The sequence below is a fragment of the Opisthocomus hoazin genome, chromosome 9 (genome assembly GCF_030867145.1).
Source record: "Opisthocomus hoazin isolate bOpiHoa1 chromosome 9, bOpiHoa1.hap1, whole genome shotgun sequence".
NCBI classification, from domain to species: domain Eukaryota; kingdom Metazoa; phylum Chordata; class Aves; order Opisthocomiformes; family Opisthocomidae; genus Opisthocomus; species Opisthocomus hoazin.
The window spans coordinates 18,833,728-18,846,241 of NC_134422.1; the positions used below are offsets into that span (position 1 = coordinate 18,833,728).

The 12,514-nt window shown below is 69.4% G+C and overlaps 1 protein-coding gene across 6 annotated transcripts in view; it reads left to right on the forward strand.

Moving 5' to 3' along the window:
• The window catches only part of SPEG (striated muscle enriched protein kinase), a 38,487-nt gene that overhangs the window by 6,766 nt on the left and 19,207 nt on the right, over nucleotides 1-12,514 (forward strand). Inside the window, exons 1-8 of one of the 6 annotated variants that reach the window (XM_075429778.1) lie at nucleotides 1,601-1,866; nucleotides 4,980-5,019; nucleotides 6,258-6,287; nucleotides 6,687-6,776; nucleotides 7,019-7,403; nucleotides 8,489-9,999; nucleotides 10,960-11,103; nucleotides 11,777-11,959. In XM_075429778.1, coding sequence (XP_075285893.1) covers nucleotides 1,834-1,866; nucleotides 4,980-5,019; nucleotides 6,258-6,287; nucleotides 6,687-6,776; nucleotides 7,019-7,403; nucleotides 8,489-9,999; nucleotides 10,960-11,103; nucleotides 11,777-11,959 — 2,416 coding nt within the window. In that variant the 5' untranslated portion in view covers nucleotides 1,601-1,833. Of the gene's footprint in view, nucleotides 1-1,600; nucleotides 1,867-4,979; nucleotides 5,020-6,257; nucleotides 6,288-6,686; nucleotides 6,777-7,018; nucleotides 7,404-8,488; nucleotides 10,000-10,959; nucleotides 11,104-11,776; nucleotides 11,960-12,514 lie in introns of those variants that run through there. The other 5 variants (XM_075429780.1, XM_075429774.1, XM_075429775.1 and 2 more) reach the window with 5 other exon arrangements.

A 12,514-nucleotide genomic window follows, 5' to 3' on the forward strand; every position in this document is an offset into this window, starting at 1 on the left:
CACAGGACTCGCCTGACGTGCAGGGTCTCCACGGAAACTCCGCAGCATCACTCAAATTGTGGGACTGTCAGAAGTGTTGTATAAACAGCTCCTTTTGTACCGGGTAATTTGCAAGTGATTATGGAGCCATGAAAAGCCTCACGTTGGGAGTCATGGGCTGAGAGGGGAAGCGGAGAAAAGCTGCCGGAGCTGCCAAGCGTCATGGGGAGCGTGATGCCGGTGTGCAGCCCTGCGTGGGGTGGCCGGCTCCCCAGGGGACAGGTGAGCAGCACAGGGACAAGTGCTGGGCGGCGAGGCCTCCAGCAGCGTCCCCGTGGATGCTCTGCAGTGGGTGGGGGCAGGGCAGACAGCCAGTAGATCTGGGACCTTGGCAGCCTCCCCAGGAGCCTGGAAAAGGGGCTGGTGGGTGCTGTGGGGCTCAGTGGCTTGGAGAGCTGGTGATGTGGGGCTGGGACTGCTCCTCCAGCTTGTTTGCAGCATCACCCGGAGAACAGGGACACGTCGGCAGGGCTGGGGATGCTCGGCCGGGGAAGCTGTGCCGGGGTTGTGCCAGCACCCCGGGAGCACTGACAGGCCTTAATGGCCCTGACCAGCTTCACTGGGGACCCCCAACCCACAGCTTCTGCCTACACTCTGGGACCCCCATCGCAGCTCAGTCCCGGGCACCCAGTCCTGCCCTGAGCTGTGCCGTGGGTCCTCGCCCTGGTGTGAAGGGTGGTCTCGTGTGTCATGCAGCGTGGACAACGACCTACGTCCCAGGGTCGAGCTTGCATCCCCACCAGCCACCAAGCAGTGACGCTAGCCCAGGGCCGAGCAGCACAGCCCCGCCATCCTGCGTGGGTGCTGGGGGAGCCGGGAGGAAGGGTGCAAGGTCTGCCTTAGGGTACGGGGTGCCTGCGGCTGGAGGCTCTGTGGTCTGCAAGGGGAGGGCTGCGTGGTTTGCGAGAGGGGCTCATGGGCAGTGCCGGGCTGGGGGGCTGCTGTATTAGCTCTCGTTTGGGTGGGTCAGCAGTGCTGGGACCCGCACCCACGGTCTTGGTAACGGGACCTTTCTGCGTCACCGTTGCATGGAGGGTGCGGGGGACCGAGCGGAGGCTGGCAGAGTGCTGGAGAGCCTGAATCTCGGCCGGGCAGTGCCTCGGCTGCGCTGCCTCCTGTGGGGTTGCGCTGCCCTGTTTGGGGGCACTTTGGGGGGCAGCGTGGTGAGGGCAGCCAGGCGCAGTTTGGGGGCACTTTTGGGGGCAGCGTGGGGAGGGCAGCCAGGCGCAGCGCTGGCGCGGCGTGCTGTGTTATTCTTGTCCCCGTCGGGGTGCGTGTGGCAGCCGCGGCGGTGGGCTGTGCCCCACGGTGCTGAGCGCAGGAGAGAAGAGCAGCCCCCGCCCCGGGCGTTGGGCAGGATGGACCCACGGCAGGGGACAGCGGCACAGCCTCATTGCCGGACCCCTGGGTGCCGTGTAGCCAAAGCCAGCGGGCGGGAGGACCTGTGCCCGACCGCCCCCCCCCCTCGCCCCCCGCCACCTGTGCCTTGCCTGTCCCCCGCCGCTGTCGCCGTGTGCCAGGGCTGGCGGGGAGGCGGAGGCGGAGGCAGGCGGGGGAAGGATGGAGGGAGGAGCACTCCAGTGATGCTTCATGCTCACAGCTCCAGCCCTCCCGAGAGCCCAACCTGGCGAGCCCCTTCCTCTCCCGGCGCCGTCCCCGGCTGCCGCCGGCGGAGGATGCTCGGAGCATCGCTTGTGCCCCCGGCGTGCTGACAGCGGGGACCCCGCCGGGAGCGGGCTGGCGTCCCGCCGGGCCTGAGCCGCTGCCCCCGGGCCAGCGGGGCTCTGCAGAAGCATGAAGAAGATCTGGGTGAAGAAACGTTTCCAGGTAAGGGCTCCGGGCTGCCGGGAGGAGGAGGGCAGCGCCGGGGAGCGGGAGCGCATGGCGATAGGGATGGGGAGGGGGATGGGGAGGAGGATGGGGGTGGGGGTGTCCCTCCGGCCCTGCTGCTCCCACCCGGGGCTCCCCAGGGCTTCGCCCATCGCCGGCTCCAGCCCCGCTTACAAAGCCACCAGCTGCCGTCGCGTCCTCGCCAGCGCGGGCAGGAGGAGCAGAGGGCAGGTGCCCAGCACCGCCTGTGCCAGCAGCCGGTTTAGGACCCCCGCCGGGGGCATCCTCCCCCGCCCCCCAACGCCACCCTCTCCCCTCTCTGCCCTCCGGAACTCCGGGAGGGAAATGGAGGCGGCTTCATGGCTGCCCCCAGCCCCGCTGCTGGTGGTCACGGAGCTGGAGACGAAGCTTTGCATGCGTCATCCCCTCCGCGTCAGGAGCATGCCTGGCACAGGCAAGGCTCCTCCGCGGGCCCCGCCGCACGCTCCGCCGCCGAGCAAGGAGCAAGGACGTCACTTGGCCTCGGCGGCGGGGTGGAGGATGGGGGGCATCCTTCCAGGAGGCCCCCCTTCCCCAGCTTCCCCGGGTGCACAAGCCCACCCCGCTGCTCCACCCGGAGCGGGGGTGTAGCCTCCCCGCTGTCACCCTGCCTGGGGTCCCAGCAGGGGCTGGGGAGGGGCTGTGGGTGACCCCTTCCCGGGCATGAGGGTTGTGCCTGGGGACACAGGTCCCCAGGGATGCTGGGGGGGGTCCCTCTGGGGCGAGGTGGATGGCACTGCCCGGCTGCCCCATCTGCCCTTGGGGCAGCAAGCCCGGGTGGTGGGGCAGGGTCCTGCTCTGCTGGCCAAGCGTGGGGGGTATCAGAGCACCCAGAGCAGCAGTCCCCCCGCAGCAGGCAAGCCACCCACTGCCTCCCCACCTCCCCCCGTCCCTGCTCCCTGTCAGCCTGTCTCGCACCAGTGGCACCAGTGCCGTGGGGTGCTGGGCTCCAGATGCCAGGCAGTGGCAGGCTGCACGGGCTGTGCTCCATGGCCCCATGAGCCCCTTCTCCCCCCTGAGTCCCCTTGGCCCCCATGGCCATGGCTAGGGATGCCGCATGCCAGGACCAGGGCAGGACCCCAGCCTGGGCAGAGGGGTCTGTGCCTGGCACGGGGGAAGGAGGCAGCGCCAGGTCTCACCCAGCTGCTCCGTGGGGTAGGGCTGAGGCCGGGTGCTTCTCTCCACTCCAGGCCGGGTGGGTACAGAGCAAGCTCCCCCACCCCTTTTGCTGGGGTGCAGATGAAATCCCAGGCAGGGAACACCCCCCACTCTCCGACCTGCCCCTTCGCCCAGCCCCCAGCCCCGCAGGGAGCCCCGAGCCGCTCCTGCCCCCTTTCTACCTCCTTGCTTGGGGGTGACCCTGCATCACCCGGCACTCGCTCCCTGCTGAGCTGCGGGTGGGTGCTGTGCCCGAGAGAGGTCTGGCCCGTAGGGTGCCCCAATCACAGGGACCTGTTGCGGAGCAGATGGGAGGGGGTTCAGCCACCCCATAGCTCCGGGTGACGGAGCCCAGGCCAGGCCTGCTGGGTGCAGCCGCCGTATTTAATGGGGAGCTGATGGCACCAGTCCCTGGGGAAACCACAAGAGCACCCGATAATGGCACTCAATTGCATTTTCATTTTTTAATGGGGGAATTATCCGCCGATGGTGCAGTTAATCACTCATCTATCTTTCCCTGGCCTGGGAGACGGGCTGCCAGCCAGACCCAGCACAGTCAGCCGAGGAGGGGAGGTGAAGCCTGGCTCAGCCTGAATACAAATGTGTCTCGTGCAGCCACTGCCCTCTGGCCAGCACCGCATGCAGACAGGGGGCTGGTGGGAGCCCCCAGGACCTGCGCACCAGCAGCGGCGGCCGCCGCAGTGGCAGCAGCTCTGGGGTGTGGGAAATAAGCCTGCCGCCCTTGCAAGGGTGGCTAACTGCTGGCCATGCTTGGCTGGCTGTCCCCGGGAGCCGTCTGTCACCAGGGGCCGTCTGTCAGTGACCCTGCCCGGGAGCTGTGCGGAGTCAGGGGGGACTGGCAGGGCAAAGGGCTTCGAGAAAGCCGGGTGTCCAGCTGCCGAGGAGACAGGGCACGGGTTGTCAATGTCCTGGGGAGACCCCGTCACCCAGACTGGCTGGGAAGGATGCTCAGTCCTGGCAGCCCAGCCCTGCCTGTCGGCACACCACATCCCCGCTCTCTGCTTGGAGATCACCCCATCCCTCTGCTTCCCTGGGAGGTGGTGTCAGTGCATGCTGGCCCTGGCAGCCGGGTCGCCCTCGGCCAGTCCCTCCCTTGGCAAGCGGGTGCCCAACCCTGGGCTGCGGCGCAGAGGGCAGCCGAGCTGGCAGGGAGCTCCCGACGCCTCTGCCCCATGCTTGGGTCCCACCTGCCTGCCCAGACGGCGCAGGCGAGCGTGGCTCCCACACCTCCAGCCCCACGCAGACAGGCCGGTCCCATGCCGCTTGTGCCAGGCAGCTACTCTCGCAGCTGGCACAGCCTCTGCCGGGGACAGGGAATGCTGTCCCCACGCTGGGATGGTGCCCGTGGTGGCGTCTGGGCCAGTGCCTGGAAGATGCTTTCCTGGCCCAGTCCCCACGCTGGCACGGGCGGTGGCTTCGAAGGGGCTGTGGAGCATTTGAGCGCCCGCCCAGGCAAAGACCCTGCTGCAGGCGGTGCTGGCTGCAGGCAGCGGGGCTGTCACTCCCTGGGCATGGGCAGCGGTGCGGGGCTGGGGTGCACAGTGCCACCACCAAGGGATAGTGTGTGCGACCGTGTGTGCGCACGGTCGGGCATGCGCTACACGTGTCCACCTACACCCGTTCACAGCTGCTAGCGCGGGGGTGCGCGCCCGTGGGTGTGTGCCCGTGGGTACCCCGTGGGCGTGCAGCCGGGGGCGTGCGTGTGAGCGTGAGCGGTGCCCAGCGTGCCATGCCCGCGGGAGGGTGCGAGCATGCTGGTGTGTGTGTGAGTGGTGCCGCGTGTGCCGTGACGGGGTGCGTGCTCGCGGGCATGCCGTGCCAGAAGCGTGCGTGTGTGAGCCGGCGCGTGGCACCGTGCCCCGGGTAACGCTCTCTTCTCTTTTCCTTTCCAGAAGACCGGCCACTCGCGGCGCTTCGGGCGCTTCACGCATGGTGCGTTGAGTTACCAGGACCCGGCTCCCCCCCGCCGCCCCGAGTGCGCCGGGACGGGGTCCGGCCCCACCGCCATGCTGCAGAGGCTGGGCAGGTGTGGGCTGCGCCTCGCCAGTCCCGAAACAGGGTCCTGGCCATCCAGGGGCTCCCAATGTCACCCACGAGGCCAGGCCCTGCAGCTCCAGTTCCTCGGGGGCTGCCAGGCTGTGGTGGCTGGGCTGGGGAGCCTGGCATGGTGGCAGCGCACGGGGCAGCTGGCAGCGTGCTGGGCTGCAGAGGGGCAGCTTGGAGTGGGGGAGAGCAGCGTGGCCCCCCACCGTGCTGTGACAGTTCGGTGAAGGGGAGTGGTGTTGGGGCGGGGGACACATCCCTAGCACAGGGGTCTGTTGCAGCAGCTTGCGAGGGCTCAGGCAGCAGCGAGGAGGAAAGGCTGTCTCTCCCTGGCTGCACGGTGTCCGCTGTCCTGTGCCCTGCCCGTGGGGAGGCTCTTACTGGTGCTCTTACCCTGAGCATCCCTGCCTCATCTGCGGGGCCGTGCTGTGGGGCATGGCCGTGTCGCACAGCGTTTGCCACCAGTGGGGCAGGGGATGGACGTGTGTGTGCCAGAGGGAGGGTGCTTGCACATGGACACACACATCCATGTGCCCCAGCACCCCCAGGAGCGCCTCGCTGGGGCACGGGCTGGGGATCCGGCCCCAAGCTGTGGTGCCCTGCGGAGCACAGGGTGGGCGAGGACAGCCCACGGGGCAGCTCCAGCAGCTCTGGGGACAGGAGGTGGCCGTGGCACGGGGAGGGGATGGTGCTGCGCACTGCAGGTGGGATGGTCGGCGTACGAGGAGGGTCTGCATGCAGCGCCGAGGTGGCATACAGGGAACATGGGCACAGAGTGGAGATGTGGTGGGGAAGTCTGGGAGAGCCAGACCTGCTTCTGTGCTCCATGGGTGCCTGGCCCCTGCCACGGGGCCGGGCAGGGCATGAGGTGCTTCTTGCGGGATCCCAAGATGGGCAAACGCCCAGTCCTGGCCCCAACCCTGGACCCGAAGCCTGGCACAGGGTTCCAGTCTCTCCGAGCCGGCGTGGCCCACCCAGGCGCTGCCCCGGCAGGTCTCTGCCGCACAGCAGCACGGGGAGGTGCTGGGGACCACGTCCCTCCCCGCTGCCCCCCGCGTCTCCGCTGGCCGGGCCGATAACCCGGTGTTGATGTCTCTCTCTCTCTTGCTGCCCCTATGGAAGCGAAGTTTTCCGCTCCTGCAGGAAACAAAGCTACGGTAGGAAGACCCCTGCCCGACTCCAGCCCCGTCCCCAGAGCGGGCCCTGTGCCCCAGCCTGCCCAGCCCCACTGCCGGCTCCGTCCCCCTGCCCTGCGTCCCTGTCCCCACGCCGCCTCTGCCAGCCGTGTTCCCGCTGTCGCCACCGTCTCCCTTCCTCCCATCACCTGGTGCTGCCCCTGCCCGCTTTGCCTGCCCTCCCCTCGGACTTTCCCACCCCTGGTCCAGCCTTTTCCTGCTGGTGGCTCATCCGTGCAGGTCACAGTCACACCACCTGCTGCTCCTGGAGCTGCCCGGGCGCTGCTCTCCTGGCCCTGGAGCCGGTGGGTCGGCAAGGGGCAGCGCCAGCCTGGCCTGCTGTGCCCGCGTCCCCTCACCCCCTGCTCTCCCTCCCTGCAGACTCGGAGACGGGCGAGGATGAGCCCAGCGACCCCCAGGTGACACAGCGCAGCGAGCTCCAGGATGAGACGGCCTTCAGCACCCCGACAGGTGAGCAGGGGGCACCCGGATGGCACCGAGCCCCCTGCAAGGGGCACGGCCACCCTGCAGGGGTTCTGCTGGCTTGGCTATGGGGGTCTCCATGAGTGGGGAGCTATGGCCCACCCATGCAAAGGCAAGAGGGCTTTGGGCAGCCCGCTTGGGACACCCCATGGTGGCTCAGCCCTGTCCGAGCAGGGTTCTGGACTCGTCCCCGCCGGGCACCCGGTGTCGGCTCACGTCTCTCCTTCCAGGTGGGTCCGACACCCTGGTGGACGCCTCCATGAACACGACTCCAACCTCGGTGCTGGCCCTGTCGCAGGCGGAGGAGCGCTCCAGCTGGTCGGGCAGCCAGCAGACCGTGGTGGAGAAGGAGATGGACGCCAGCCTCCCCACACGGGGACCCTACCTCCGCCCCGCTGCCCGGCAGCAGCCGCAGGGAACCCCAAGGCAAGCAAACACGCCGGCCCCTGGGCGCGGCGCCGAGGTCCGGCACCTGGGTGTGGAGCCGCTGGTGCGGGCGTCACGGGCTAATCTGGTGGGCACAAGCTGGGGGTCGGAGGATAGCCTTTCGGTGGCCAGCGACCCGTATGGCAGCGCCTTCAGCCTGTACCGAGGATGGGCGCTCTCGCTCCACGTGTAAGTAGCCGGGGGACGCGCGTGGAGGGGACATCGCGCTGGGGCCATCTCCTTCCAACCGCCGCAGCCATCTCCTCCCCTCCACCTGGGCTTTCTTCGCCTTCGCCGTGCCCGGGTGAGGAACGGGAGCTCTGAGCAGTAGGCAGCCTGTTCCTGGTGAGGAGGTGGGAGCAACCTGGGCTGGGGGGGGGTACAGCTCCTTGGGTGAGGCAGGGGGACGTGGAGTGGGATCCCTTTCTGCTGTGGCCAGGTTGGGGCTGGGGACAAGCCCTGCACCGCTGCACGAGCTGCAGCATCCCACCCGCTGGCTGTGCCAGCGGTGTCCCCTGTCCCTCTCAGCCATGGGGGCTCTGCACAGAGCGTGGGTTGTGGGGACCTGGGGGTGCAGGGCAGCCTGGGACACCCACTGGGACACAAGCTGCCTGCCCAGGAGCCGCTGACGTGCTCAGAGCCCCCTGTCCCTCCCCACCACCTTTGATCCCCATCCCTGCAGGCCTGCTCCTTTGACTTCCATCCTGCCCTTTTTCGTTTGAGGCTGCTTGTTCCACCAGAACTTCATCTCCACCTTATGATTTCTGCACCGCAATTGCCACGATGCTCTGAGGGCAACGGGGTGGGGGGACATGCCTGCAGCAGCATGTGCATGGGGGGTGGTTGTAGCCTCAGGGACCCCTCCCACCTTGTGGAAGACCTGCCCTGTGCCGCACTGCCCCGGCACGCTGGGACACCCCAGCAAACGGGAGCACCCCCCAGCCCCGGGTCCTCTCCGCATGGAGGCCCCAGGGAGGGGACTCACTGGGTATCCCAGCATCGCCCCGCTGTCCCACACAGGTAGCCCTGGGCAAGGGGACACTGCTGTGCCACAGCAGCCCGGGACCCTCACCCAACCCAGCCAGCTCCCGGTGGTCTCATGGTGGTCAGATGCCCTCGTCAGAGCCCCTCGAGGATCCCCGGTCCCAGGGGTGGCCTGGCTGCCTGCCCCCCTTGCTGTGCTCCATTGGGCACTGTGGTGCACGCTGGGAGCGGGGATGCAGCCAGGAGGTGAGGGTGGGCTCTGAACCGCTCTCCTGTCTCTCCCCTTGCAGCAGCATCCCCCAGGGGGGCTACCGGAGAGATGACCCCCCCGTCTCTCCGAAGCCCGGCGCCGAGCCCCCAAGGTCCCCTGCTGCCCTGCCACTGACTGCCAAGCCACCCATCCTCCGCTCACCGTCTCCCCATGGTGGCCCGTGCCCACCGTCGCCTGCTGGCGCTGCGTCCCAGCCTGCCGCCCGTGGCCCTGGTGTCCCCTCCTTCACACCCGTAACCCCCCGCAAGAAGTCCTCGGTGCCGGCCGAGTACCAGGACACCGTCCCCGAGGAGTACGAGGAGAAGATCAAGAAGCCCAAGTCCTCGGGGTACTCGCAGGGCAGCACGCAAGACTCCCGTCCCCAGACACCCATGAGTGACGTCTCTGGACGCATCTCTGTCCGGGCATCCCCCAAGCTGGTGCGCTCCGGCTCCAAGATCTTCGAGAGGCTGCAGTACTTCGAGGAGCGGCGGCGGAGCCTGGAGCAGACAGAGAGCCCCTTCCCCACGCACCCCTGCCTGCCCCTGCGCAAGACGCGCTCCTTCGACCACCCCGGCTCGCGCCGTGCCAGCACTCCGGGCAGCTCGCGGGAGGACGTGGGGGAAGGCAGCCGCTGGGAGCCGGGCGGCACGGCAGCGTGCCGGCGTTTGGCCTTCCGGCAGAAAGCCGCGTCCTTCGACGAGCGGGGCAAGTTCGCCGGCCGCGTCTACGCCATTGAGCACAAATTTGCGGAGGAGCTGACCCGCATCAAGCGGACGGTCTCCAAGCAGCAGCTGCGGCGCTCCCAGGAGCTGTGCAAAGCTGGGCTGCCCCCGGCACCCTCGCCCCCTGTGGCTGTCGAGCCTGCCGCCCCCCGTGCCCCCCGCACTCCCTCCTCGCAGGGTGCCAGTGGGCGCAAGGCACCTCTGCCGAAGAGCTTGGCGCCGGCGGAGAGCACACACGTTATCCAGCACCTAGCGCTTTCCAGCGTGGCGCTGGTGGGACCCGACGGGGAGCTGGGGGGGCAGCACGGGAGGAAAGCCCCGGTGCGGGGCGGCGGGGCGGCTGGCCAGCCCACCCAGGCAGAGGATGCGGGCGCCAGGAAGGGTCCACAGCAAGAAGGCACCGGGGAAGTAAAGAAGAAGGAGCAGTGGCCGTTAGCGCAAGCCACCCCGCAGGGACGGGTGGCCCTTTCGCAGGCAGATCCCACCGAAGGCAGCCCGTGCCCGGACGGGGGTCCTGCCGGTAGGGCCCGTGCCCCTGGGGCAGTGAGCGAAGCCCTGGCCGCCCGGCTGGCCGTGCCCCACGGGCTGTACCGGCGGCCGGAGGTGCCCGCGGAGGTCCGGTTCCTGCCCTGGGCGAAGCCGGGGATGGAGCAGGAGGCTCGGCTGGAGAGGAGCTGGGCAGGGCAGCACGGCGCGGGCAGGGAGGTGGAGAGAAGGCAGATGAAAGTGTCAGAGAAGAAAGAGAGTGGCCGGACGGCTCAAGAAGGCAGAAGCACGCGGAGCAAGGGGAAGGGGCGCCGAGCCAGGCCCACCTCTCCGGAGCTAGGTAGGGGCATGGTTTTCTGTCCTCGTGCGGGCACAGAGCTGGCCCAGCCGGCCCCTGAGCGGGATGGGGGACCCCCAGCCTACCCCTGGGAGATGTGGGGAGCCCAGGCTGTGCCAGAGAGCACACAGGTGGGGTGCGGGGCCACAGCTCTGGGGGTTGGGGATGCTGGCACCAACCAGTACCATTAAGACAGACCGGCCTGGGTACCAGTTTGCTGGCCATTGCTGACATCTCCATCCCTCCTGCCTGGCAGGGGAAGGACGCAGGGTGCTGAGCTCTGGCACCCAGCCCCGGGCTGGTCCGGTCTCCCGGGGCACAGGGCACCCATTGCAGCTTGTCCTGGCTGGGCCGTGCTGGGTGGTCTGGGCAGGGTGTGCAGCCCAGGCACTCCCCGGGGATGCTGCGGTGGCTTGCCCAGGGGAGAGGTGCCCGGCACGCGGGGGCAAGACCAGACTGGACCCAGACCAGGAACTCCTTCCAGGCTCTGCTCCAGGCGCAGCCCCAGGACCTTTGCCCATGTGCTGGGGCCGTGGGAGGGGAGGGAGCCGGGAGGCTGATGCTGATGTGGCGGGGCAGAGCAGCCAGCACCCCGTGGGGGGCTGGGGGGAGCTCGGAGAGGGGGCTGCGGTGGGCCGTACAACTCTCCTCCTTCCACACCCCGCTGCCGCCTCATCCCTCCTGCTGTATGGGGATGTGCAGCAGGCTGTACGCTCCCCGCCCCGTCGTCCCCTGCCTTGTTCCACTGCAGGCACTGTGCCTTGGTGGCCCCTGATGTGGCCCATTCCTCCATTGCACGGCCCAGGGACCTGCTAATGCCCCAGTGAGGGTGTGGGGCATGTGGTGGCAGGGATGGGCAGAGGGTTGCGAGGCCCCTGCTCTGCCTGCATGCAGCCCAGCGTGGCAGGGGACCCGCTCACTCCCCACCGCTGACAGCCTCGGGGCCTGTCTCTCTCTGTCCAGAGTCCTCCGATGACTCCTATGTCTCAGCGGGGGAAGACCCCCTGGAAGCCCCCATCTTTGAGATCCCCATCCAGGACATGGCGGTGCCCGTGGGGACGGAGGTGCTGCTGAAGTGCATCGTCACGGCCAACCCCCAGCCAGAAGGTGAGTGACCACGGGGCTGGGGGGGGAGTCAGGGTGCGAGCACAGCAGAGGGTCTCTCTGCATGTCCACATGCCACCCACTGAACCACCCCTTGGGGCCACCTCGGCTGTGCAGCGTGGGACATGCAGCCTGGAGCTGGGTGTCTCGGGGAGGTGATGTGCCCACCCCGGGAGCACCCCTTTCGCCCTGCCTCGCTCCAGGCGGAGGTGAAGAGCTTGGGCAGGGTGCGGAGGGCAGGGTGCGGAGGGCAGGGTGTCCGCCGTTGCCCCGCGCTGGGCTGGGCTGTTGGGAGAGCGGGAGAGGGGCCGCTGAGCACTGCCTGGGCAGGGACGGGTGATGCTCCGGGCTGCTGTTGGGACAGCTCGGGTGGTTTCCCGGGGGCAGAGCCCCGGTGCCCAGCCCAGGGATGACGGGCTCCAGGCGTGCGGTAGCCAGGAGGTGGGCAGGAGCGGCCAGAGCCGGGGAGAAGCGAAGCGGCTTCGATTCCACTGGAGAGCAGGAGGACGCCAGGAATCAGATGGGGGGGGGCCGTGGGGAACCCGGGGCTGCTCCCCGCGGCGAAGGGGTCCCCACCCTCAGGCAGGGGAGCGCCTGGCCTCACCGGGGCCCTGCGCAGACCCCCGGGGGAGCCCGGTCTCCCCCACCCACGAGTGACCCCCGCCTCTGCCGGCAGTGTCGTGGAGGAAGGACGGGGTGCCTCTGCGGAGCAGCACGACGCGGCCCATCAAGGCTGAGGGCGAGCGGCATACCCTGCTTGTCCGGAGCGCCCGGGTAGCCGACGCCGGTCTCTACACCGTCACGGCGGCCAACGAGGTGGGGGCGAGCTGCTGCAGTGCCATCCTCAGCGTTCGGCCCGGTGAGAGCGGCGGGGGCAGCGGGGAGGGCGCCGGGAGGGCGGGCCGGGCCGGGCCGGGCCGGCTGCCAGCTCGGCCGCTGCTGCCACTGGGGAGAAACCGGCTTCCTTACCCTACAAGGCTCTGTCTGAACCGGCGCGGCTGCCCGCCCTCCCGGCAAGCGCGGAGGGATCCCGCCGTCGCGGGGAGCGGGGTCGGGCTGTGAGCATCCCCCCGGCGCCCAGCAAGGGCTGGTACCCCTGCCCCCCGACCCGCAAACCGTGGGGGCACCCCTGCCCTCCAACCCGCAAATTGCGGGGGTACCCCTGCCCCACGAGCGGGGCATAGCCAGTCTGCCCACCAAGCTGCTAGCCGGGGGGTCCCCAGCCCGCCGCAGCCCCGAGGCGCTCCCCATCCCTCGGGGAGCCGCTCTGGGGGATGGAAGCACCCCAGACCCCCCCGCGCTGTGCGCCCCGGGGGCAGCAGCGGGGTCAGAGCGGCGGGGGGCCGGGCAGGGGCCCGGCAGCCCCCGGCCCGGCGGCGGGCCCTCCCCCGCGCTGCTGGCCCAGCCCCGGGGG